At 43.8% G+C, this 27,599-nt stretch overlaps 1 protein-coding gene across 10 annotated transcripts in view; it reads right to left on the reverse strand.

Annotated features, from left to right (window-relative positions):
- Nucleotides 1-27,599, reverse strand: part of sytl2a (synaptotagmin-like 2a) — a 70,156-nt gene that overhangs the window by 14,588 nt on the left and 27,969 nt on the right. For all 10 annotated transcript variants that reach the window (XM_060908571.1, XM_060908569.1, XM_060908570.1 and 7 more), the window contains 4 exons: nucleotides 23,171-23,294; nucleotides 19,918-19,969; nucleotides 19,646-19,841; nucleotides 6,507-6,578 (listed from right to left, as the gene is read on the reverse strand). In XM_060908571.1, the coding sequence (XP_060764554.1) occupies nucleotides 6,507-6,578; nucleotides 19,646-19,841; nucleotides 19,918-19,969; nucleotides 23,171-23,294 (444 nt within the window). The remainder of the gene's footprint in view (nucleotides 1-6,506; nucleotides 6,579-19,645; nucleotides 19,842-19,917; nucleotides 19,970-23,170; nucleotides 23,295-27,599) is intronic.

Raw genomic sequence — 27,599 nt, forward strand, 5'->3', positions numbered from 1 at the left:
TAATAATAATCTCATCTCATTATCTCTAGCCGCTTTATCCTTCTACAGGGTCGCAGGCAAGCTGGAGCCTATCCCAGCTGACTACGGGCGAAAGGCGGGGTACACCCTGGACAAGTCGCCAGGTCATCACAGGGCTGACACATAGACACAGACAACCATTCACACTCACATTCACACCTACGGTCAATTTAGAGTCACCAGTTAACCTAACCTGCATGTCTTTGGACTGTGGGGGAAACCGGAGCACCCGGAGGAAACCCACGCGGACACGGGGAGAACATGCAAACTCCACACAGAAAGGCCCTCGCCAGCCACGGGGCTCGAACCCAGACCTTCTTGCTGTGAGGCGACAGCGCTAACCACTACACCACCGTGCCGCCCCCAATAATAATAATAATAATAATAATAATAATAAATTATTACTACTACCATAATATTGGCTTTTTTTTTCATGGTACATCAGATATATTCCATTTAGCTAGGATGATATTGAACTTGTCTTCAACTCGTTCAATATCATCCTAGCTGAATGGAATATATCCAAAAGACCACCAAAAAAAAAAAAAAGCCAGCCAATATTATTTAAAAATAAAATCACATAATGGTATGAAATGTACTTCGATATTACTCAGGTTTCTTTTCGGTTTAATTTTTTTCAAACTGTTTTGAAGATGAGATGGAAGCATTAACCTTGTAAAAAAGTTACACGTATTGTAGAAATAAGGTTTTAAAGTGATGGAAGGTCTACAAAAACAGATGATAACTGAACTGGTGAACAATGTTGCAGTAAACCCTGCTTCTATTAAAACTAGAAATATTGAGAAAAAAAAATTGTTTTTACTGAACCCTGATTGGCCCAAGTAAATGTGGACTCAGCTCAGCTTAAACGATGCCGAGAGCTCAGATGAATGGAAAACTTGGTTAGAGAAGATTTGTACTTCAAGTCATCTAGCTGTATTTGCTCTGTGAGCACTACTGGTATAAATTCCTCAATGCAACCAACCGATCTTTTAGTGGTGGACTTTCTACAATGCTCAGGTAAGGTTATCAGCTATACAGAGGTTTGACCTTTTGAAACCAGTAATGAATGGACTTGACTGGTCTGTTTGCCTTTGCAGATTGTTCCTGGAGCTTGGGACCTTCCAAAGCATGGTGGAGAGTGTGGAGATATAGACTGGTACTGTGGTTCTCTCAGACATACAGTACTGTGCAAAAAATAAATAAATAAATAAATAAATAAATAATAAATTTCATAGGCACCCTATTTTTTCCCTTCATACAAACTTTGTTATAGATTTCTATTTTATGATTTCTACATTACTGAGTCAGTGCAAAAACATTTTAGACTTCCATATGTTCGTTTTCCAGCACAAAATTAAATACTACAAAAAATAAATATATTTTTTTTAAAAACCACAACATAATGAAGGCTACTGGGTTTTGGTGCAAAATTAAGAAGCGAGTGTAACAGTCAAAGTGTCCAGAAGAACTGTGGCTGGTTCTGCAAGATGCTCAGTAAAACCTACAGCTCATTTCCTTATAAAACTGCACTCATTGTATCAGAGACTGCTATTTTTTAAAACCAAAAGGGTCGTCTCACACAAATACTGACTTTGCTTCATTTATTATGGCTTACTGCTGTTTATAGTTTGTTTTTTTTTATGTTGAAACATTTCATTTCATTATTTTTAAGCCGTTTTTTGGTCTACAGCATTTTTTTTTTTACATGTGCCTAAGACTTTTGCACAGGACTGTATTTCTTGGAACAGACAGGAGCTGCTGATCTGACCTTTCAACCAGAAATTTCCCATCTATCCCAGGAATTGACGTTTCTGCACTTGACAGTCCATATGGATACCTGGTCTGTCCTCTGGGTGTTTGTTCCAAACCTTTCAAGGTTGTCTTTTCAGTTGGATTGCCATCTATAGGAATGGCTTTCAGCATGGATTCAATCATTCTAGACTCCCTGACTGGATATAAAACTTGAGACAACACTTTAGGCATGTGTCTTGGGCTGTGTTCTGGATTGCTCAAGGATTTTCATTGCGTCAGCTGCTGACTGGTCACTGTGATCTTGAGAGTGATATTTCTCATGAGGTATGATACTGGACTGAACTTAATGCTTTCATATGAACCTACCATGTGTATTATAAATGGAGAGCTATTGTAAAACTTCCTGTCCGAGTCATCTAGAGCAGGGGTTCTCAACCTTTTCTACTTTAAGACCCACCTGTTCATACTTGTAATGAGTCAGGGCTCATTAAAAAAGATCCCCAATTATTTTGGCTTATCTATTCGATTAGAATCTGATAATCTATTGTAAAAAGTGTATTAATAGGATGCAACATCACTCCCTGTTACAGATGGGAGCCCAGGAATTAAATAAATACAGTAAAAACAAAAAACTTCTTAAATTGTAGGTATTGTATTTAAAACTGTATGGATATGCCAGAAGCAAACATAAAACCATGCATTCTCAGTCAAAAGGGATTAATGATCCAAAAGTGGAGTCTGGTTGACTAACACAAGAACTTATTGCCATGTTTGTGTACAGCAAACAAGCAAGTTATTAAAACCAAGAAGTACACTCAAAAGAAGTGGATATAGAAACCACTCAGTGGGATAGATCCTTACACGCTAACAAAGAAGGCTTTTTCCTACGAGTTGAAAAATGTACCCATCTGTTGAGTTCCCCGACATCTCAAACTACCTGCTGCTGCAGATATCATTCTGCACGGACAAACAGATGAAAACCTGGACGAGCATGGAGGTGTACAACTTTTTATATATGTGGCTGGGTTAAAGATCTGGGAATCAGGACACTACAAGATAAACGGCGAAAGACGGATATAAATTCAGTTAGAGAGAGTGTTTATTAGCAGGTGTGATTTTATATATCAAAAAAAAGTCGAAGTCCTTCCCGCACCATTCATGGCGCGTTTGGCGGCGCCAATCTCCGTTTCGTAGTCCTCGGCCTCTCGCCTATATTACATAGCTAGGGTTACAGTGGGGGGCTAGTCCTCTGGTAACCGCGAGAGTTTAACTCCCCACTCGCATCTGTATTGCAGCATGCCTTGCCAGATGGCAGTAGGCACCATTTTTATGATGGTCTTTGGTATGACCCGACCATGAGTAGAACTCCCGATCAAGAGGTGGACACGCTAACCACTAGGCCACTCGCCGGTATATATAATAAAAACACAAATGAAAGCAGAGCATTTAAAACTGTTATAAACATAGCTACAGTGGTGCTTGAAAGTTTGTGAACCCTTTAGAATTTTCTATATTTCTGCATAAATATGACCTAAAACATCAGATTTTCACACAAGTCCTAAAAGTAGATAAAGAGAACCCAGATGAACAAATGAGACAAAAATATTATTGTTGGTCATTTATTTATTTATTGAGAAAAATGATCCAAAATGTTACATATCTGTGAGTGGCAAAAGTATGTGAACCTCTAGGAATGGCAGTTAATTTGAAGGTGAAATTACAGTCAGGTGTTTTCAATCAATGGGATGACAACCAGGTGTGAGTGGGCACCCTGTTTTATTTAAAGAACAGGGATCTATCAAAGTCTGATCTTCACAACACGTTTGTGGAAGTGTATCATAGCATGAACAAAGGAGATTTCTGAGGACCTCAGAAAAAGCATTGTTGATGCTCATCAGGCTGGAAAATGTTACAAAACCATCTCAAAAAAAAAAAAAAAAAAAAGAGTTTGGACTCCACCAATCCACAGTCAGACAGACAGACTGTGTACAAATGGAGGAAATTCAAGACCACTGTTACTTTTCCCAGGAGTGGTCGACCAACAAAGATCACTCCAAGAGCAAGGCGTGTAATAGTCAGCAAGGTCACAAAGGATGCCAGGGTAACTTCTAAGCAACTGAAGGCCTCTCTCACATTGGCTAAATGTTAATGTTCATAAGTCCACCATCAGGAGAACACTGAACAACAAATGGTGTGCATGGCAGGGTTGCAAGGAGAAAGCCACTGCTCTCCAAAAAGAACATTGCTGCTCGTCTGCAGGTTGCTAAAGATCACGTGGACAAGCCAGAAGGCTATTGGAAAAATATGTTTTGTGGACAGATGAGACCAAAATAGAACTTTTTGGTTTAAATGAGAAGCGTTATGTTTGGAGAAAGGAAAACACTGCATTCCAGCATAAGAACCTTATCCCATCTGTGAAACATGGTGGTGGTAGTATCATGGCTTGGGCCTGTTTTGCTGCATCTGGGCCAGGATGGCTTGCCATCATTGATGGAACAATGAATTCTAAATTATACCAGTGAATTCTAAAGGAAAATGTCAGGACATGTGTCCATGAACTGAATCTCAAGAGAAGGTGGGTCATGCAGCAAGACAACGACCCTAAGCACACAAGTCGTTCTACCAAAGAATGGTTAAAGAAGAATAATGTTTTGGAATGACCAAGTCTTAACCTTAATCCAATCGAAATGTTGTGGAAGGACCTGAAGCAAGCAGTTCATGTGAGGAAACCCACCAACATCCCAGAGTTGAAGCTGTTCTGTACGGAGGAATGGGCTAAAATTCCTCCAAGCCGGTGTGCAGGACTGATCAACAGTAACCGGAAGCTTTTAGTTGCAGTTATTGCTGCACGGGGGGGGGGGGGGGGGGGGTCACACCAGATACTGAAAGCAAAGGTTCACATATCTGTGAGTGGCAAAAGTATGTAATATTGAATCATTTTCCTCAATAAATAAATGACCAAGTATAATATATTTGTCTCATTTGTTTAACTGGGTTCTCTATCTACTTTTAAGACTTGTGTGAAAATCTGATGATGTTTTTGGCCATATTTAGGCAGAAATATAGAAAATTCCAAAGGGTTCACAAACTTTCAAGCACCACTGTAAAAACAAATGTGACAGTGATAATGACAACACTTCACAAAGCCTCCGTGAAAACAGCATCCATATCGGCGCGTGCTGATTGCACTCAAATCAGTATCAGGTGTTTCCCATAACAACTGGGTCCCAAGCCCAGGCACAACGCGCTCCATGATTACGCGCAGTTGCTCAAGCTGCGCAAAGGCGTGACAGTCAAGTGTTCACCTGCTGTGTGACCAACTTTTAGCTCACCTGTATATCGCCATGCATTGCCACCAAAACGCCTCATTTTCATCGAGAACCCATCGCAAAGCATTGCAAGCTGTAGTGTGACCATAGCTTAATGAGGCAGATGTGACGTCAGATGCAACCCAGCAATTGTACCATACTACCAGTAAAATTAGCTTCAACTTGGGAAAAATTTTTTTTTAAATTGCGGCCCACTAATGGGCCATGGCCCAGTGGTTGAGAAACCCTGATCTAGAGGACTATTAACAGTGACTCTCTTGAAAATTTGCTTGAGTTTTCCTTTTGATGAAGCATTTAACTCACCAAGCGCTCCATTTAAAGAGGAGCTACTTGTCTCAGGACTTTCCATTTGAAATGTTGAGACCTTGTTGAGAATAAATGCTTTGGCATACCGTCAGGAGTGCTGATAATCATCTTAGAGATATTTTTCCCCCTCCCTCTTTCTCTCTCCCAGCATGCCTTGAGATAATTGATGGTATCCTGCTAAGGAGCCTTTCTGACAGCACAGAAGAATAAATTTCCTTTAGTTTGTATGTCTTCCATTTGTTCTGTTGGTGATTTTAGTGATTGAGATGTGCTTTCAATTTCAGGTCCATGCTTCTGTGGCTTCTGATCAATAACAAGACAAAATGTTTTCTCCTGAACAGATGGAAGAACAGAAAATCTTGTCATTATGTCTGATTCCATTATGTGATTCAGAAAAACATTTGTATGACTCAGACATATCTTGATATTCAAAAGTTTCTGCTTTTGATGTGCTTATGTTAAACTCTACCTTTGATATTTTTCAGTCTGACACTTTGTTCTCAGCGGGTACACTTTTTTGATGCTCAGCACTTCTGTCCCTTTGTTCCCGCTCTCCCAAAAAGACATTAGGCTGGAAAGTACATTTTGTGGTCCCTCACCTCGGTATAGATGCTCTCTTTGTTGGATGTCATCAGCTAAGCTGTCTGATCTAATCATAGAAAAACATTGATTTGCTTCATGTTTTTCAGTTATGAAGTTTAGTTGAGAAGTAGAATTTTGTGCAGAACATCCTACAATTATGTTGTCTTGTTCGTCATCTGGTCGACACACATCATCTTTATCTTGCACATTTTCAGAAGTCTTAACTCTTGTTTGTTTGTTTTTTCTTAAAAATCAGTCCAGGTAGACCCATCCTAAGTTTTGATGAGAGCTTTGCTTTTATTTCTGTCTGAATGCAAGATGCATTTTCTATGTCTGAAATACCACGACCTTCAGGACTTTGTCTGTTCTGCTCCTCTTGAACACCAGGGCCTTCATTTCCTTTGGCACGGTGTCAGAATATCATTCCAACCCACCCCAGTACCTTATTGATGGAGCCTTCATCCTACTCTGTTAATATATGGGACTGGCCCTCTGTACTCAATTGATTGACCTTACCTTGTTGTACAACAGAGTCAGAGGACTCAGACACCTGTGAGGAACGAGGCTCAGCAAGATCTTCATGATGATCTGCAGAATAAACACCCAGATCAGGGAGTGACCACAGAAAATGTCAGACTTTATAGCATTAATCCAGGCTCTTTGTCATAACCTTTGCCATAATGCATTAAAAAGCAAGATCCGGCATCTTCATTTCTGTTCGGAGATGTACTATGAATATGAAATGGGACCTGTTCTTACATTTTTATGCATGAGTGGAACCAAAAATACAGCCATGATCTGTTTAACATTTCAAGCCAAATATCCAATATTCATTTGAAATTCACAATTAGGACAGTAGACACATTCCTTACCAAATCACCATTTGTACATATTGTCTTCATACATACAGTTGTGGTCTGTATGTAAATTTCTGTCACATGAATGTCATCTTGGATATGAACGGCATGGCAATATTTGGGCTTGCAGTAATTTCTTTGAACTGTTCTTTTTCTGTGGCGGAATGATTGTACAGCATACATCTTAAATTAAAAAAAAAACACTAGAATTTGGTGCACAAGTTTTAATTTTCTTTGGGTTTTCTGAAATCACCACAGGGTCAAAAATTTACATATACTCACTTAGATAATTAATTCAGAGGTGCCAAAACATCTCTCATCTTGACAAGGCATCTTAACTTCCTGTTAGTGATCCTGATTGACTACAGCTGGTAGCTTCTCTGTGCCTTCATAAAAAGGGTTTGTTTACAGCACTCATTAGATTGACAAACACACAATACAATGGGAAAATCCAAGGAACTCAGTGCAGATCTGAGAAAGAGCATCGCAGATGTACACAACTCTGGAATGTCTCTTGGAGCCATTTCTAAACAACTGCAAATTCCAAGATCAGTTCAAACAATTATATCCAAGTTATTGGAAGATGTAGTCACTTTGCCAAGCCACTTTGCTTCAAGAAAGCCCAAAGCGTCACCCTCAGCTGAAAGGAAATTGGTTTGGATGGTCAGGAACAACCTGGGAACCACCATGGCACAGCCCTGCCATGAACTGGAAGCAGATGAATCACTGTCTACAGTTCAGTGAGTTTTACATCACCATAGACTAAGAGGCTGCTAATCAAGAAATAACCCCTGCTCCAAAATTGATACCTTCAAGCTGAACTAAGGTTTGAAGCTGACCACCCAGACAAAGAAAAAGCCTTCTGGAGGATAGCTGCATAGTCAGATGAGACAAAGATTGAGTTGTTTGGCCACAATGACCACCACATACAGAGGGACACTGTACCAGCTGGTGGTAGGATCATCAGCTCTGGGGCTGTTTTGCTGCCAGTGGAACTGGTTCATTGCACAAAGTGGATGGAATAATGAAGCTGGAGGACTACCTCAGCATTCGTCAGCATAAACTATCAGAAACTTGAACATGACTTGGGAGTTACAACAGGACAATGAACCCAAACACGCATCACAGCTGGTTGTGGAGAAAAAAGCAGACTAACATTTAAGCTTAAAACAAGTCCTGACTTTAACCCTATTGAAAATACAGTGGTGCTTGAAAGTTTGTGAACCCTTTAGAATTTTCTATATTTCTGCATAAATATGACCTAAAACATCCTCAGATTTTCACACAAGTTCTAAAAGTAGATGAAGAGAACCCAGTTAAAACAAATGAGACAAAAATATTAAACTTGGTCATTTATTTATTGAGGAAAATGATCCAATATTACATATCTGTGAGTGGCAAAAGTATGTGAACCTCTAGGATTAGCAGTTAATTTGAAGGTGAAATTAGAAAGTCAGGTGTTTTCAATCAATGGGATGACAATCAGGTGCGAGTGGGCACCATTTTATTTAAAGAACAGGGATCTATCAAAGTCTGATCTTCACAGCACATGTTCGTGGAAGTGAAGTGTATCATGGCACGAACAAAGGAGATTTCTGAGGACCTCAGAAAAAACGTTGTTGATGCTCATCAGGCTGGAAAAGGTTACAAAACCATCTCTAAAGAGTTTGGACTCCACCAATCCACAGTCAGACAGATTGTGTACAAATAGAGGAAATTCAAGACCACAGTTACCCTTCCCAGGAGTGGTCGACCAACAAAGATCACTCCAAGAGCAAAGCGTGTAATAGTCGGCGAGTTCGCAAAGGACCCCAGGGTAACTTCTAAGCAATTGAAGGCCTCTCTCACATTAACATTAGCCAATGTCCATGAGTCCACAATCAGGAGAACACTGAACAACAATGGTGTGCATGACAGGGCTGCAAGGAGAAAGCCACTGCTCTCCAAAAAGAACATTGCTGCTCGTCTGCAGGTTGCTAAAGATCACGTGGACAAGCCAGAAGGCTATTGGAAAAATGTTTTGTGGACAGACGAGACCAAAGTAGAACTTTTTGGTTTAAATGAGAAGCGTTATATTTGGAGAAAGGAAAAACACTGCATTCCAGCATAAGAACCTTATCCCATCTGTGAAATATGGTGGTGGTAGTATCATAGTTTGGGCCCGTTTTGCTGCATCTGAGCCAGGACAGCTTGCCATTATTGATAGAACAATGAATTCTCAATTATACCAGCCAATTCTAAAGGAAAAATGTCAGGACATGTGTCCATGAACTGAATCTCAAGAGAAGGTGGGTCATGCAGCAAGACAACGACCCTAAGCACACAAGTCGTTCTACCAAAGAATGGTTAAAAGAAGAATAAAGTTAATGTTTTGGAATGGCCAAGTCAAAGTCTTAACCTTAATCCAATCAAAATGTTGTAGAAGGATCTGAAGCGAGCAGTTCATGTGAGGAAACCCACCAACATCCCAGAGTTGAAGCTGTTCTGTACGGAGGAATGGGCTAAAATTCCTCCAAGCCAGTGGGCAGGACTGATCGACACTTATCGGAAACGTTTAGTTGCAGTTATTGCTGCACAAGGGGGTCACACCAGATACTGAAAGCAAAGGTTTACATACCGTGGCAGCGGGGGCGTGGTCAAGCATCGGTCTGTGACAGGAGGGCGGAGTCAGGGAAGGTAAGTGGCAGAATCACTACACCTGTCATTAATTAATGTGTTTGTGTCTTCCCAGTGACTGCGCCCTATTTAAGGAGAGAGAGCGAGAGCAGAGGGAGCTCTCTCCCGAACCAGACGATTGGAATGTGTGCGCGTGTGTGGCTGAGAGAGAAAGATTTGCACTGAAAAGTGGAAATAAAAGTTTTGTGAACTCAGTTCTGTCCTGCCGTCCTTCTGTGCTCCACCCACTTACACGAACTGTCACAGTGGTGCTGAAACCCGGGATGAGCACAGAAGAGAACAGCTCCATGGGTGTCCTCCACCTTCGCCGACCTGATCCACGCCCTCACCACGGCCCAACAGAGCCAGCACCAGGCGCTGCTCGCCCTCCGAAAGGAGCAAGAACAACGGTTCGAGGCCCTGGTGCTGGCGCAACAGGAAGATCGTCGGGCGTTCCGGCACCTACTCGCGTCGGCGGGGTCCACCATCTCCACCGCCACGGGCCCTTCCCCCCTCATCCTCACGAAGATGGGCCCACAGGACGACCCCGAGGCATTCCTCACGCTCTTTGAGCAGGTAGCGGAGACCTCGGGGTGGCCGGTGGAACAGCACACGGCGCGCCTCCTCCCCCCGCTAACGGGAGAGGCGCAGCTGGCCGTGCTACAGCTACCCACCGACCACCGGCTGGCCTACGCGGACCTTCGCTGGGCCGTCCTCCAGCGGGTGGGACGCACCCTGGAGCAACAGCGTCAGCGTTTCCGTGCTCTGCGCTTGGAGGAAGTCGGCCGGCCGTTCGCGTTTGGCCAGCAACTCGGGGACGCTTGTTGGTGGTGGTTGAGGGCCGACAGCTGCGACACCGAGGGACTCATTGACCAGGTGGTACTGGAGCAGTTCGTCGCACATTTATCAGCGGGAACCGCAGAGTGAGTCCAGTGCCACCGCCCGGCGTCGCTGGATCAGGCAATCGAGCTGGCGGAGGACCATCTGGTGGCTGTCCCGACAGCAGGACAGCAGACAACCTCTTCTCTCCTCTCTCTCTCTCTCTACTCCTTCTCGCCCTATTCCCCCACCGCGGAGGCGGAGGTGGGGGCCGGCGCCACCTCAGCCGGCCTGCCGCACCCGTGGTGCCCTCCCATGTCTCCCTTCTGTGTCTGTCTCCCCCCCCAGGTGAGTGAGCCCCAGAGCACTAGTGCAGAGAGGAAGCCCGGGCCGGTTCGCTGGCGCGGCGAGGAGCCGGGCCACCTCCAACAGCAGTGCTCAGTAATGGAGGTGGGCGTGGTGGTTCAGATCCCCGACGCACCGGGAGCCGCCCTCGATCGAGCCGGAGCGTATCGCATACCGGTGAGCATCCAAGGGGATACATATCAGGCGTTGGTGGATTCTGGCTGTAATCAGACCTCAATCCACCAAAGCCTGGTGCAGGACGAGGCATTGGGGGGAGCACAATTGGTGAAGGTGTTGTGTGCGCACGGGGATGTTCACAACTACCCTTTAGTGTCGGTCCACATTTTTTTTCGAGGGGAAAAATTTGTAGTGAAGGCGGCGGTTAATCCTCGCCTTACCCACTCTCTAATTTTGGGGACTGATTGGCTGGGATTTCGGGATTTAATGACACATTTAGTGAAGAGTGGGTCCTGTCATTTAACAGGGGGAGGTCCCAGTGTCGCATTGGCGGGAGCAGCTGTCACAGAGCCGTCTACGTCATCTCCGCGTCAGAGTGAGGAGCCGCCGGCTCCTCCTCCCTCTCTCGGGGAATCCCTCGCGGATTTCCCGTTAGAGCAGTCGCGAGATGAGACTCTGCGGCATGTGTTTGACCAAGTGAGAGTAATCGATGGTCAAACGCTCCAGCCGAACGCCACCCCGTCCTTCCCCTACTTCGCGATTATGAAGGATAGATTATACCGAGTGATGCAGGACACTCAAACTAAAGAGCGAGTCACGCAGCTTTTAATTCCAAAGAGCCGCCGGGAATTGGTATTCCAGGTGGCTCACTTTAATCCCATGGCTGGACACTTAGGGCAGGATAAAACACTAGCTCGAATAATGGCCCGGTTCTATTGGCCAGGGATTCGCTGCGATGTCCGTAGGTGGTGTATGGCATGCCGCGAATGCCAGTTAGTAAATCCAGCGGCCATTCCAAAAGCGCCTTTGCGCCCTCTACCGTTAATCGAGACCCCGTTCGAAAGAATTGGGATGGATCTCGTTGGGCCATTAGATCGGTCAACACAAGGGTACCGCTTTATATTAGTTCTAGTGGACTATGCAACGCGATACCCGGAAGCAGTGCCTCTTCGCAATATCTCAGCACGCAGTATTGCGGAGGCACTCTTCCGCATTATCTCCCGAGTTGGAATCCCGAAAGAGATTCTGACTGACCAAGGCACCTCGTTTATGTCACGTACACTGAACGAACTGTATGGGTTGTTGGGTATTAAGCCGATCCGCACCAGCGTGCATCACCCACAAACGGACGGTTTAGTTGAACGGTTCAATCGCACCCTCAAGAACATAATTAAAAAATTCGTAAGTGAGGACACACGTAATTGGGATAGATGGTTCGAACCCTTGCTCTTTGCAGTGCGAGAGGTCCCACAAGCCTCCATGGGGTTCTCCCCGTTTGAATTGTTATACGGGCGTAAGCCACGCAGCATCCTAGATGTGCTGCGGGAAAATTGGGAGGAGGGACCTTCACCAAGTAAAAACGAAATCCAATATGTTATGGACCTGCGCGCAAAACTCCACACACTCACGCACCTAACTCAGGAGAATTTGCGGCAGGCCCAAGAACGACAGACCCGCCTGCATGACCAGGGTACGCGCCTTAGGGAGTTCGCACCGGGAGAGAAAGTACTCGTACTGTTGCCCACATCGAGCTCCAAATTAGTCGCCAAGTGGCAAGGACCCTTTGAGGTCACATGGCGAGTCGGGGACGTTGACTATGAGGTGAGGCGAACGGATAGGGGTGGGGTGCTACAGATTTACCACCTCAACCTGCTCAAACTCTGGAACGAGGAGGTCCCCGTGGCGTTGGTGTCGGTGGTTCCGGAGAAGGCGGAGCTGGGGCCAGAGGTGCAAAAGGGAACATTGGCATCAAGTACCTCTCCGGTCCCCTGTGGAGACCACCTCTCCCTGACCCAACTCGCAGAGGTTGCCCAGTTGCAGACCAAGTTTTCGGACGTGTTCTCGCCCCTGCCCGGCTGCACCAACCTCATAGAGCACCACATCGAGACGCCCCCGGGGGTGGTAGTGCGTAGCCGCCCTTACAGGTTACCCAAGCACAAGAAAAAAGTGGTTCGGGAAGAACTCGAGGCCATGCTCAAAATGGGCATCGTCGAGGAGTCCCACAGTGACTGGAGCAGCCCGGTGGTCTTGGTACCCAAGGCCGACGGGTCGGTCCGGTTCTGTGTCGACTATAGAAAAGTCAACGCGGTGTCTAAATTCGATGCGTACCCAATGCCGCGTATTGATGAGTTGCTCGATTGGCTAGGCACGGCTCATTTTTACTCGACACTGGATTTAACAAAGGGTTATTGGCAGATCCCCTTGACTCCATTATCCCGGGAAAAGATGGCCTTTTCCACACCGTTCGGCTTACACCAATTCGTCACACTTCCTTTTGGGCTGTTTGGGGTGCCCACTACGTTTCAGCGGCTGATGGATAGGGTCCTCCGCCCCCACGCCACCTATGTGGCCGCATACCTTGACGATATCATTATTTATAGTAATGACTGGCAGCGGCACTTACAACACCTGAGGGCCCTCCTTAAGTCGCTGAGGCGAGCGGGTCTCACAGCCAACCCAAAGAAGTGTGCGATTGGAAGTATGGTATCTGGGCTTCCACTTGGGCAACGGGCAGGCGCGTCCCCAAATTAACAAGACAGCAGCAATTGCAGCCTGCCCGAAGCCCAAGACCAAAAAGGGGGTGAGACAGTTCCTGGGGCTGGCTGGCTACTATCGTAGGTTTATACCTAATTATTCGGACGTCACCAGCCCGCTGACTGATCTCACTAAAAAGGGGGCACCAGATCCGGTCTAGTGGATGGAGCAATGCCAGCGGACTTTCTCTAAGGTAAAGGCTGCACTGTGTGGGGGGCCACTTTTACACTCCCCTGACTTTTCTCTCCCCTTTACGTTGCAGACGGATGCGTCAGACAGAGGGCTGGGGGCTGTTTTGTCCCAGCAGGTGGAGGGGGAGGATCGCCCAGTCTTGTACATTAGTCGTAAGCTGTCGGTGCGTGAGGGGCGCTACAGCACCATCGAGAAGGAGTGCCTGGCGATCAAACGGGCAGTCCTCACCCTCCGGTACTACCTGCTGGGACGCCCTTTCATCCTCTGTTCAGACCACGCGCCCCTCCAGTGGCTCCACCGCATGAAGGATGCCAACGCGTGGATCACCCGTTGATATCTGGCACTCCAACCCTTTAACTTCAAGGTGATCCACAGGCCGGGGGCGCAGATGGTCATGGCGGACTTCCTCTCCCGTCGGGGGGGGGAGTCGGCTGCAGGCCGGACAGCCGCCCGGCCTGAGTCGGGCAATGGGGGTATGTGGCAGCGGGGGCGTGGTCAAGCATCGGTCTGTGACAGGAGGGCAGAGTCAGGGAAGGTAAGTGGCAGAATCACTACACCTGTCATTAATTAATGTGTTTGTGTCTTCCCAGTGACCGCGCCCTATTTAAGGAGAGAGAGCAAGGGCAGAGGGAGCTCTCTCCTGAACCAGACGACTGGAATGTGTGTGCGTGCGTGTGTGGCTGAGAGAGAAAGATTTGCACTGAAAAGTGGAAATAAAAGTTTTGTGAACTCGGCTCTGTCCTGCAGTCCTTCTGTGCTCCACCCACTTACACGAACTGTCACACATACTTTTGCCATTCACTTTTCCTCAATAAATAAATGATCAAGTATAATATTTTTGTCTCATTTGTTTAACTGGGTTCTCCTTATCTACTTTTGGGACTTGTGTGAAAATCTGATGGTTTAGGTCATATTTATGCAGAAATATAGAAAATTATAAAGGATTCACAAACTTTCAAGTACCACTGTATATGGATCGTGCTTATAAATCGAGTCCATGCCCGGGGGTGGGGGGGGTGGGGGGAACGTCTACCAATTCTACCATGAAGAGTCGTGAAATATCCAACCAGAATTCTGCCAGAAGTTTGTTCATGGTAAACAAAAATGTTTGGTCAAGGTGAATCTTGCGAAGAGACATTTTACCCCAATATTAGGTGTGCTGCAGGTATATTTTTTACCCTGTATGTATAATTTTGACCCCGTGTTGATTTCAGAAAACCCGAAGAAAATTAAAATTTGTGCACCAAATTCTAGTGGGTTTTTTTGTATATTGTATAAAAAAAGATGTATATTGTACAATCAATCATTCTGCCACAGAAAAAGAACAGTTCAAAGAAATGACTGAAAGCTCAAATATTGCCATGACATTCATATCCAAGATGACATTCAGGTCACTGCATGTAAACTTCTGACAACAACTGTACATGAACAGGAATATGCATGTTATATGTTAAGACAAAGCCCTGTGATGACCTGGCGACTTGTCCAGGGTGTACCCCGCCTTTCGCCCGTAGTCAGCTGGGATAGGCTCCAGCTTGCCTGCGACCCTGTAGAAGGATAAAGCGGCTAGAGATAATGAGATGAGATGAGATGTTAAGGCAGGCAATTAGTATGAGGAATGGAATAAAGGACTGAAGAATGGCTGTTACACCACTTAAACACTGTTAACATTCGGCTAGATGTGTCTAAATGAGGGGAAAAAGTTATGTGGATTTACTACAACCCTAATTCCAAAAAAAGTTGGGATGTGGTGTAAAACAAATAAAAACAGCAAGCATTGATTCACAAACATGGAAACCCTATATTTTATTGAAAGTAGTCCAAAAGACAACATATGTTGAAACTGGGAAATCTTAAATGTTTTTGAATATATAATGATTCAAAATTGTATAATCTAAAATTCCAAAAATTGTACACACACACACACACACACACACACACACACACTTGCAAAAGTATTCATCCCTTTTGGTGTTTGTCCTGTTTTGTCGCATTAGCAAGCTGGAATTAAAATGGATTTTTGGAGGGTTTGCACCATTTGATTTAGACAACATGCCTACCACTTTAAGGGTGCACATTGTTGTTTTATTGTGACACAAACAATAATTAAGATGAAAAAAAAACAGAAATCGGAAGTGTGCATAGGTATTCACCTATTTTAATAGGTAACCCCTATTTAGGGGTTTCGTACGAAACCCCTACAAAAGAGCTGGTCCAACCAATTCACTTCATAAGTCACATAATTAGTTGATTAAGATCCACCTGTGTGCAATCAAAGTATCACATTATCTGTCACATGATGTCTGTATAAATCAACCTGTCCTGGAAGGACCCTGACTCTGCAACACTACTAAGCAAGCAACATGAAAACCAAGGAGCACTCCAAACAGGTCAGAGACAAAGTTGTGGAGAAGTATAGATCAGGGTTGGGTTATAAAAAAAAAAAAAATCCCAAATTTTGAATATCCCACAGAGCACCATTAAAACCATCCATCCATCCATTATCTGTAGCCGCTTATCCTGTACAGCATCGCAGGCAAGCTGGAGCCTATCCCAGCTGACTGAGCGAGAGACGGGGTACACCCTGGACAAGTTACCAGGTCATCACAGGGCTGACACAGAGACAAACAACCATTCACACTCACATTTCACATCTACGGTCAATTTAGAGCCACCGATTAACCTAACCCGGTTGTCTCTGGACTGTGGAGGAAACCGGAGCACCCGGAGGAAACCCACGCAGATATGGGGAGAACATGCAAACTCCACGCAGAAAGGCCCTCGTCAGCCGCTGGGCTCGAACCCAGGACCTTCTTGCTGTAAGGTGACAGTGTTAACCACTACACCACCGGAAAGTATAGATCAGGGTTGAGTTATAAAAAAAAAAATATCCCAAACTTTGAATATCCCAGGGACCGTCATTAAATCCATTATAGCAAAATGGAAAGAATAGGACACCACTACAAATCTGACAAGAGAAGGCCGCCCACCAAAACTCACAGACTGGGCAAAGAGGGCATTAATCAGAGATGCAACAAAAACACCAAGTATAACGCCGAAGGAGCTGCAAAGATGCACAGTGGAGATGGGAGTATCTGTCCATAGGACCACTTTAAGCCATACACTCCACAGATTAGGGCTTTATGGAAGAGTGGCCAGAAAAGGAAAAAAATCACATTTGGAGTTTGCCCAACAGCATGTGGCAGAATCCCCAAACACATGGAAGATGATTCTCTGGTCAACTGAGACAAAAATTGAACTTTTTGGCCATCATGGGAAATGCCACGTGTGGCACAAACCCAACACCCTGAGAACACCATCCCTACATTGAAGCATGGTGGTGGCAGCATCATGCTGTGGGGATGTTTTTCATCTGCAGGGAACAGGAAAGCTGGTCAGGACTGAAGGAAAGATGGATGGCACTAAATACAGGGCAATTCTGGAGGAAAACCTGTTTGAGTCGGCCAGAGGTTAGAGACTGGGATGAAGGTTCACGGTCTCGCAGGACAATGACCCTAAACATACTGCTAAAGCTACACTGGTGTGGTTTAAAAGGGAAACATACCTATGCACACTCCAGATTTCTGTTTTTTCATCTTAATTATTGTTTGTGTCACAATTTAAAAAAAAAAGTTTGCACCTCTAAATTGGTCGGCATGTTGTGTAAATCAAATGGTGCTAACCCCAAAAAACCCATTTTAATTCCAGCTTGTAATGCGACAAAGCAGGACAAACACCAAGGGGGATGAATACTTTTGCAAGGCACTGGTGTATATATGTTCTAATTCAAATCATTAGATAGATAGATAGATAGATAGATAGATAGATAGATAGATAGATATAGGATTATTTAAATATATAAAATATACAATTTTGAATATATGAAATTTGAATTTGATATCACGAACACATTTCAAAAAAGTTGGGACAGGGGCATGTTTACCACTGTGTTGCATCACCTCTACTTTTAACAGCACTCTGTAAACGTCTGGGAACTGAGGAGACCAATTGCTGTAGTTTTGAAAGTAAAATGATGTCCTATGGCAGCATGGTGGTGTAGTGGTTAGTGCTGTTGCCTCACAGTAAGAAGGTCCTGGGTTCGAGCCCAGCGGCTGACGGGAGCCCCTCTGTTACCCCTTTTCCACCAAATCAGTTCCAGGGCTGGTTCAGGGCCAGTGCTGGTGCTGGTTCACAACTCGTTCAACTTGCGAGCCAGCTAAGAACCAGTTTGCTTTTCCATAGCTCGCGGTGCTAAGCGGAGCCACGTCATTACGTCGCTGTAAACGTCAGTTATGGCGCTACGTTTACATAAACCTTGGCGCGAATATCAAAGCAAAAACAACACGGAAGAAGCAGCAGCAACAACAACAATAATAATAATGGATGACTTCGCGTTTGTACAGCTGCTGCTTCTTGCCGCTTAAAAATGGCGATCTTTCGCAATCTTGTTATTGTTGTTGGTCTTAACAACTCCACCTCCCCGCTGACATAAGCGGCTCTTTCCTCTGGCCCAGCAGAGAGTTGGTGCTAGCCTGGAACCGGTTTTTCTGGCCCCAGAGCCAGTTCTTTGTCAGTGGAAACAGAAAACCCAGTTCCAAACTAAGCACTGGCCCCGAACCAGCCCTGGAACTGCTTTGGTGGAAAAGGGGCATGTGTGGAGTTTGCATGTTCTCCCCGTGTCTGCGTGGGTTTCCTCCGGGTGCTCTGGTTTCCCCCCACTGTCCAAAGACATGCAGGTTAGGCTAATTGGTGGCTCTAATTAGATAGGTGTGAATGGTTGTTTGTCTCTATGTGTCAGCCCTGTGATGACCTGGCGACTTGTCCAGGGTGTACCCCTGTCTCGCCAATAGTCAGGATAAGCGGCTGCAGATAATGTTGTCCCATTCTTGCCTGATATATAATTTCAGTTGCTCAGGGTCTCCTGTGTCATATTTTGCACTTCATAATGCACCACGTTTTCAGTGGGAGAGAGGCTTGGACTACAGGCAGGCCAGTTTAGCACCTGGACTCTTACTACGGAGCCATGTAGTTGTAATATGTACAGAATGTGGTTTGACAGTGTCTTGCTGAGATAAGTAAAGCTTTCTCTGAAAAAGATATCATCTGGATGGCAGCATGTTGCTAAAAAACTTATATACACCATTCAGGCTTAATGATGCCTTCACAGTTACTCATGCCGTAGGCACTAATGTACCCCCATACTATCACAGATACTAGCTTTTGAACTAGATTCTTTCAACTGATCCATTCAGTTTTTGTATGGTTAGTCCGTTGTAATGGCCTCAGCCATCAAGATTGAGGAATCAATCTTCTTCCACAACGTCTTCCATTTTTATTAGTGAAAGTTTTCTTATAAAGGCTTAGTATTCAGCTCGGTGAGCAAGCACGAGAGCTAGCACAGTTGGAAAGTTTAAAGGACAACAGCAGTCACATGCTTTCAAAACGCAGTGTCCCATATGTAAACAAAAAGAAGGTATTGAATTCTGGGAAGGGTGAACTGGCCCCTTTAAGCATCTGTGTAACCCATTTCTGAATATGAAAAAAACTTTCCCTGCATAAATAATAAAGCCAGCTTTGGACACAAGTTGCCAATTCTGAATACAACACTTTCAGATATGAAGATTAAATGTTGCACAGAACAGATAAGTCATGGAAAGCAAAAAGGGCATGCTTGTGTTAAATCCCCAAACCCCCCCAAAAAAACAAGATGAGATTTACATGGAGCATTCAGTGGAGATCAGTCAGACTTACTGTGTGTGCACACGCAATGAAAACACTGACTGTATGATCTTTGTGCCACTCGCTCCAGCAAAAACACAACATTAATTATGCACAGACAACACAACCTAACAAAAGAGTTTACAACAGCCTTCAAATACTTTGTCAAGTTAACCACATTAATTTGAAGATTTGATGGCTGCCATTTCATGCCATTTCCAAAAAAACGTCATCTGTTTGAGATGGACTCCCTCTGAAACTGAGTCTAGATCATTAAGTCTGATCAACTTGAGTCCAAATCACACATCATCAACTATACTTTTGCAGCAGCTTATGAATGAGAAGTGAGATTCTTACCCTCGGCAGGGACCTGTGCCGTCTGGCACGGTTTAGGCAACGAGGACAGTGACGCTGCTGCTGGCTGCTGATCTGCAGGAACCTGGTGCAAGTTCTTTGGTATCTGCTGGATATTTGCACCAGTTTGCAAATGTCCATCTGTCTTTTCAGGACATTCTAATGCTACGGGTTTGCTGTTGAAAGGATTCTGTCTAGGCTACAAAAACAATATCAGTAATTACACAGAATTAAAAAGAAGATCATTAAAAGAAAACTGTATTTGATCGATGTACCTTTGCTTGAGGATATGGGGAAGGTTTATGTTCTGCCTCTTGGTACTGATCACTGTTAAAGGAAGCTAAGGTTAATGTCCACACTGTATTCAGTTTAAAAAAAAAAAAAAAAAATTCTGTCTTACTCTCTGCCAAACTTGTTGCTATTAGAAAGCTACTCTACAGAAGCTTACATCACTGCAGGACACATTCATTTTCTGAATATAAATCGTAAGTCCAATATGTACAGCACTGTGCAAAAGTCTTAGGCACATGTAAAGAAATGCTAGACAAAAAATTGCTTAAAAATAATGAAACATTATGTTTCAACATTTAAAAAAATGAAAAAAAATACTATAAAACAGCATCAAGCCATAATAAACGAAAAAGTCAATATTTGGTGCAAGACGACCCTTTGCTTTAAAAAAAAAAGGGGGGGGGAGCTAGTTAGTTAGTGGCGGCTGTGTATAATATATTACAGACATCACTTCGGTGCAAGGCGTAGAGTACACCTTGGTGTTTCTGTGGGGAAAAATTAATAAATTGAAATAAATTGTTAAAAATGTCATTTATATTTAATTTAAAGGGGAACAGAGGGCAATATATAGAGTAAATATAACAATAAAACACACATTAACGAACCTTATTCAAGACTTACAAAAGTTTTTTGTTCTAAGGTTGGAAAGTTATAGTGTTTTGAAAGTAGTTCGAGCAAACTATTTCTGCAGTTTGAACAGCCCGCCATGATATTAATTTTATCCAATCAGAATGCACGTTCATTTTCTCTGCGTAACACTCATGACGTATGTATGTGCCCAGTTGTGTTGGCTCATTGAGGTTGGGAATAGCACGTGTGAAATACCTGATGCCTCTTGCGACGATTTCGCAAGTCCACGGGTGGCGCCTATCTCATTGCAGCAAATAAATTCTGCTGGACTCGTGAGCAACTCCACGTTACATTTTCCGCACCAGCGCCACGCCGTGTCACCTGCACGCAGACGCTCTGCCCCACCCTCGCCATGCCCATGGTCAGCATCGGTCTCATCCTCGCCGTCATCCGAGCTTTCTTCTCTTATTTCATCACCGGAGTCGAGAGTACCTCTCCTAGCTATTTTAAGTTCGTTTCTTAAGACAAGGATTTTTTTAAGATGTTACCTTGTTGACAGTTTCGGCGAGAATCTTCCGCCTTCTTCAAAACAGTCACCAGATGTGTCCTGGGGGAGCGACCTGACAGCAGGAGGCGTGAACTACCTGTCAAATTGGGCGGGACGTTCACGCCTCCGTAGCGTAACATCAGCTGATACGGCACGTCACCACTTGACATCTGGTGACTGTTTTGAAGAAGGCGGAAGATTCTCGCCGAAACTGTCAACAAGGTAACATCTTAAAAAATCCTTGTCTTAAGAAACGAACTTAAAATAGCTTTAATAGTTAGACATAATGAACTTCCACTACATAGTACCTCTCCTAGGTTCAAACTGGTACCCTTCCAAGCCATAGCCTGCTTGCAGTGCGTCTTGCGGGATCTCTTCGTATGATTCGACAGAGCTGTCGCTTTCACTTGATGCGCCCGACGCCATGATTACACGCTTATCTCCTCTATTTCGGAGAGTTCCGCTAGTGCAGTGGGTAGCGCTGACGTCACGGTCTTTTAAAAATGGCGACTCTTGTGCGGTTTAGCGTATAAAGTATTATATTTACAATTACCAAGATATTTCGTTGTTTTCTAGTATATAAATTTGATAGAATACTTAAGAATACGTTACTTTGTCACATCAGCAACTGTATATATTATATTTGATACCCCTTTAATGTATGTTAGTATAACAGTGTTTGAGTGTTGAACATCTCAAACAGGAGAATCTAAGGCTACATCCACACGACAACGGCAACGAGATGTTATTTAAAAATATATCGCGTCCAAATGGGCAACGATCAGTAAAATATCAGGTCCATATGGCAACGCAACGCTGGCTGAAAACGATGCAATACACGTGCCACACCTCTAGGGGCGCTGTAAGACGGTCCCTTCGGAGACACCAGAACAATAGAAGAAGTAAGGACGCATGCGCATAAACTATTATGCGCGAGACTTCATATTAGCCACAAAGTCAGGAAAATCTGTTCGTAAAATTACATTATAATGACCAAATACAATGAAAAGTATTTTTCCAGTCTCACCTGTGAAAGGTAATCCCATGTGATCTCGTTTGGACGGCAAACCTGTTGGTACAGTTAAACGCAGCTAATCTTTATTCTCCGCTTTGACCTATCCAATATGGCGGCGAGGATGACGTATGATTCTACACGGAAGGCGGCGTCTTTAATGGTCCGGAAGAAATTGAATGCTACACGTTGATGGATTAATTTGCTCTTCTACGCCCTTTTCGAGGAATGTATTGTAGGACTTAAACCAACATATGAAGAGGTAAGATAGCTCCTTTTTTTTCCCCTATTTTTGCTGGCGGGATTGACTCTGCCCTAAGGACAGAGTCTCTCTCTCTCTCTCTCACTTTGCACCATTACACAATAAATATTCACAGTGAAAATATTTTGTAAGCGCGTTTCATGAACCAAGTTATAGGATTTGTTGACAACTCGCATCAAGTTCGTTACACTTCTACCCGGCGTGAAGCACTGACAGTCATGTGGTTGTGACGTCATCGTAAACAAATCCGTTCTACTCATCCAGACGACTTCACAACGGCAACGTTGCCAGATCTTTCCACTCTGGAACCCGTTCTCAAAAAGATTGCGTTTTGGGCACCCAAAACGCTGGTGCCGTGTGGACGCCAGGCCTAAACGATAAACAATTGTATCAGAGTCACCTGAATCCATTGCCGTGTGGACAGGGCCCACTCACACACACGCAGAGCTGTTCCCAACCTCAAGCCTCACATACAACTCTAAAGATGAAGAAAGTCAACAGAGATTAAATTCTTTCTTCGTCACATGCCAAGTATGACCCATGGGAAAAGCGTTTGTGTTGGTCATGGGTTGTTACACTAGTCAATGTTATTCAAGGGAAAAAACTTGACAATGGGATAACTGAAACGCTACTACATTTGTGCTTAATGTACCAAGCTTTCAAGCTAATGCTTCCCTAATGGCCGGATGTTGGGTCTGTGCAAGATGCTGAGTGAGACTCTAATCAAAGAAAGTCGACTTTTTGAGAGTCATACTGCTTAGATTTAATAATTTAACAATATAGGAGAAAATCAGTCTTTAGAAATTATTCATTTCTGCCATTGCATGTCTATAAATAAATGGTCACCTGGTATCATGTTCACATGATGATGGTTCCCCTATTAATCCGGAGAGTTCTGGTGGGATAAAGATGTCCTTGCTTTCACTTTTCAAAAAGCTTGACTTTCCTGGCCAGATCTGTGTGAGCTCCACTGAAAGATAAACACACATTAAAAATGCACAACAGAGTAACACAGATACACACGAATGTCGTGATTATGAGCTTCCTTGGTACAACACAGTGAGCAGTAGCCTAGTTAATCAAATCATTTAATAACATGGATTGAACCTAATCCACATTTCTTACAGTTAACCATTTGTCTTAGTTAATTATACAACACTGCTGTATTCTCATATCTGATTTCTCAGGAGGAGTTGAATTTTCTAATGGTAGCTTTGACACTAGCGCTGGCTACAAGACAAAATCACATTTCTCTCGTAACAACTAATTCACAGGGACTTGTTTGTTGGACACACCAATCTCCACATTCTAAGGCTAATAACGAGGCTGTCAGTGATGGTGTAGCTCACTCCGGCCTCGTCTAGTCCAGAAGGAATGCTCTAAAGTGGGCCACCTTGCGCAAGAAACGTTGCAAGCTATATACAAGCTATATATATAAAAGCAATATACACCCTAGGAACACCTACTTATTTGCCAGAAAGAATCCAAAACGGTGAGGAATTGACCAAGAAGAAGCAATTTTTGTTGAACTACTCATTAAGGCCTAATTAGTCTATAATTTCATTAATAATTGTAATTACGCAAATCTGGGTAGAAGTTATATGTACCCTATGTACCCCTACCTTCATGCCAGAAAGAATCAAAATTGGTGAAGAATTGAGGGAGAAGAAGCGATGTGTGGAAACTGCTCGTTAGGGCTTAATTACTCCATATCTTCATTATTAATTGAAATTATGCAAATCTGGGTAGAAGCTATATGCACCCCAGGCAGCCCTACCTTCCTGCCAAAAAGAACAACAAGAGTGTTCTGAGAGCACAATATCCCCACTACAATATACTGCAAACGAAATTGTAATATACGCATGACTGTCCTATAGACCCCTTCGCAGTAAACGTCATTCATACGTAAGAGGAGATTGCGCGCGCAGCCTGGACTCAAAAAAAGACTCCGCGATGCCTAGTTGTGTTGTCGGGTGTCAGAATCGTAGCAGTGATGGGGTTAAAATGTACAGAATTCCAGCAGGATCTCACCCATTCAAAAAATAAATAAAATCGCCGACGTCTATGACTACAAGCCATCAAACGTGTAGACTGGGATGAAAGCACCATCAAAAATGCGCGGGTTTGCAGCACTCACTTCATCACAGGTAAGATCAGGCTATTTATTAAATCTTTCTTTTTTATTCTTTCTAGTCTTTGTTTATTGATGTAGCAAAATACTTTGGTAACATTTGTCTGATTAGCTGAGTCATAGTTACACAATGTAATGAATATTGTTAGCATGTTAACTTAGCTTTGCATGCAATTTTGTTTGTAGGAGAGGTCTCGCTTGACTCAAGCAGTCCAGATTTTGTGCCATCATTATTTGTGTATGCCGAAAATCACAATTTTAAAGCAAGGATGGAAAGGTAAAATTGTGTGCCCTCACTCTAAATGCCAACTTACGTTGACTGCTCTAACCTAGCTCCCGCCCCGTTCAGTTTCATTTCTGGTCTCTGCCTCTCGCTTTTTACGCAGCTCTGATTTCTCTTAGCTGCACTCTTTACACTATCATTCCTTTCATGCCATTACCTCCTGCAAATTGCTGTTTAGTGTTGGTATTTGCTGTTGTAGCTAAAGCCACATTGCCGTCACATCACTGGCATAATTTGATTAAAACAAAATGAATATGAATGTCCCATTGTTAATCAAGTTGTACATGCCCGCACATAATCATATGTGTCTAAAGACTTGTAGGCACGAAGTTTTTCATGGGTGTACACTGAAGTCTTGTCAATAAGGTACGAATATATATCTGGCCATTGTATACCAGGGAACTTACTAACATCGTCCGTCCACTCTTTAATTAAATACAGATCCGGTAGGCGATGTCCACTTGTTAGAGTTAACTTATTTATGTAGCATTCTCGATCTTGTAACGACAATTGTTTTGCATAATCTGACAGCTCATAATGCCGGTCTATGGGCAGCGCCATTGTTTCTGAGTCCAGGCTGCGCGCGCATCCTGGCAATGGTCGGTTTGTTTACAAACATGAGAAGGGGTCTATAATGAAGCCTTTTGCCAAGTTTCGTGAAATTTCTCCAAAAATTGTGAGAGGAGTTGATTTCAGTAGGTGAGAACCCTTTCCGGGACAGATGGACTTCGCCACGACATAATCCCCTTTCGGGCCTTTCGGCCAGCGGGGGATAAAAATCGGTGATGAATTGAAAGAGAAGCAGCAATTTTCATGAAACGTGGATGACACTGAACAGACAACACATGATGACAAAGGCTTGTCGCCTGTTGGCCAGATGAGCTAATAAAATCAATTAAAATGTGGTGGAATATGGCAAAGTGTTCTGTAAAGAAAGATTTAACATTTATTGAAGGAGTCACCAGTGGAAGCGCTTTATAATAGTTGGCTTTCTCCCTTTGTGAGTGATCAGAATAGAGGAGACTGTGCTCCTTTTTTTTTTTGTATTATTCACTTAAAAAGTGAGAACTTGTCCCCTGGACATTCCACAACAATAAATGGATAAAACATATGAAGAAAAGGAAGTAGAAGAAGCCTTTGTCACATGTAAACTCATCCTTCCATTATCTGTAGCTGATAATCCTGAGTAGGATTATGGGCAAGCTGGAGCCTATCCCAGCTGACTATGGGCGAGAGGCGAGGTACAACCTGGACAAGTCACCAGGTCATCGCAGGGCTGACACATAGAGACAAACAACCATTCACACTCACATTCACACCTACGGTCAGTTTAGAGCCATCAATTAGCCTAACCTGCATGTTTTTGGACTGTGGGGGAAACCGGAGCACCCAGAGGAAACCCACACGGACACGGGGAGAACATGCAAACTCCACACAGAAAGGCCCCCCATCAGTCACTGGGCTTAAACCCAGAACCTTCTTGCTGTGAGGCGACCGTGCTAACCACTGCACCACCGTGCTGCCCATATGTAAACTCAAGCACAGTGATATTCCTCCTTTGCATTTAACCCATCTGAAGCAGTGAACACACACTTGCACATACAACCCCGATTCCAAAAAAGTTGGGACAAAGTACAAATTGTAAATAAAAACGGAATGCAATAATTTACAAATCTCAAAAACTGATATTGTATTCACAATAGAACATAAACAACATATCAAATGTCGAAAGTGAGACATTTTGAAATTTCATGCCAAATATTGGCTCATTTGAAATTTCATGACAGCAACACATCTCAAAAAAGTTGGGACAGGGGCAATAAGAGGCTGGAAAAGTTAAAGGTACAAAAATGGAACAGCTGGAGGACCAAATTGCAACTCATTAGGTCAATTGGCAATAGGTCATTTACATGACTGGGTATAAAAAGAGCATCTTGGAGTGGCAGCGGCTCTCAGAAGTAAAGATGGGAAGAGGATCACCAATCCCCCTAATTCTGCGCCAACAAATAGTGGAGCAATATCAGAAAGGAGTTCGACAGTGTAAAATTGCAAAGAGTTTGAACATATCATCATCTACAGTGCATAATATCATCAAAAGATTCAGAGAATCTGGAAGAATCTCTGTGCGTAAGGGTCAAGGCCGGAAAACCATACTGGGTGCCCGTGATCTTCGGGCCCTTAGACGGCACTGCATCACATACAGGCATGCTTCTGTATTGGAAATCACAAAATGGGCTCAGGAATATTTCCAGAGAACATTATCTGTGAACACAATTCACCGTGCCATCCGCTGTTGCCAGCTAAAACTCTATAGTTCAAAGAAGAAGCCGTATCTAAACTAGGCTTGCACGGTATACCGGTACCAGTATAGTATCGTGGTACTGAGGCATTTAAAACGGTACTATACTGCATTTGTAAAGTATCGGTACTTGCAGAAGCACGGCAAACTCACCACGTGACGTCGCGTTGTAACTAGGCTACAGCTGAGTGGAGCAGGAGAGGAGAATGGCTGCTGCACCTGTCAACCCCCTAGTTGACAAACCAGGAGCGCAAAGTGTAATATGGAAGTATTTTGGCTTTACTCCAGATGCAGAAGGCCAACCAATAAACTCAGATGCACCCGTTTGCAAACAGTGTTTAAAAACATGTCTGGCGAAGGGCGGCAACACCTCCAACCTTGCTAAACACTTAAGACAACCACCCAGACCTGCATGCAGAGCTCAGGGAACAACAGGTAACTCATGAACTGTAATTTTTTTTTTCTTAAAATTCCAGGGAGCCATTAAGCTTAAAATATTTTTGGGAAGTGAGCAAGTCACGTCAGGCCAAAAAAGTCACAACTTTGCATGTATAACGGCATA

The sequence above is a fragment of the Neoarius graeffei genome, chromosome 25 (genome assembly GCF_027579695.1).
Source record: "Neoarius graeffei isolate fNeoGra1 chromosome 25, fNeoGra1.pri, whole genome shotgun sequence".
Lineage (NCBI taxonomy): Eukaryota > Metazoa > Chordata > Actinopteri > Siluriformes > Ariidae > Neoarius > Neoarius graeffei.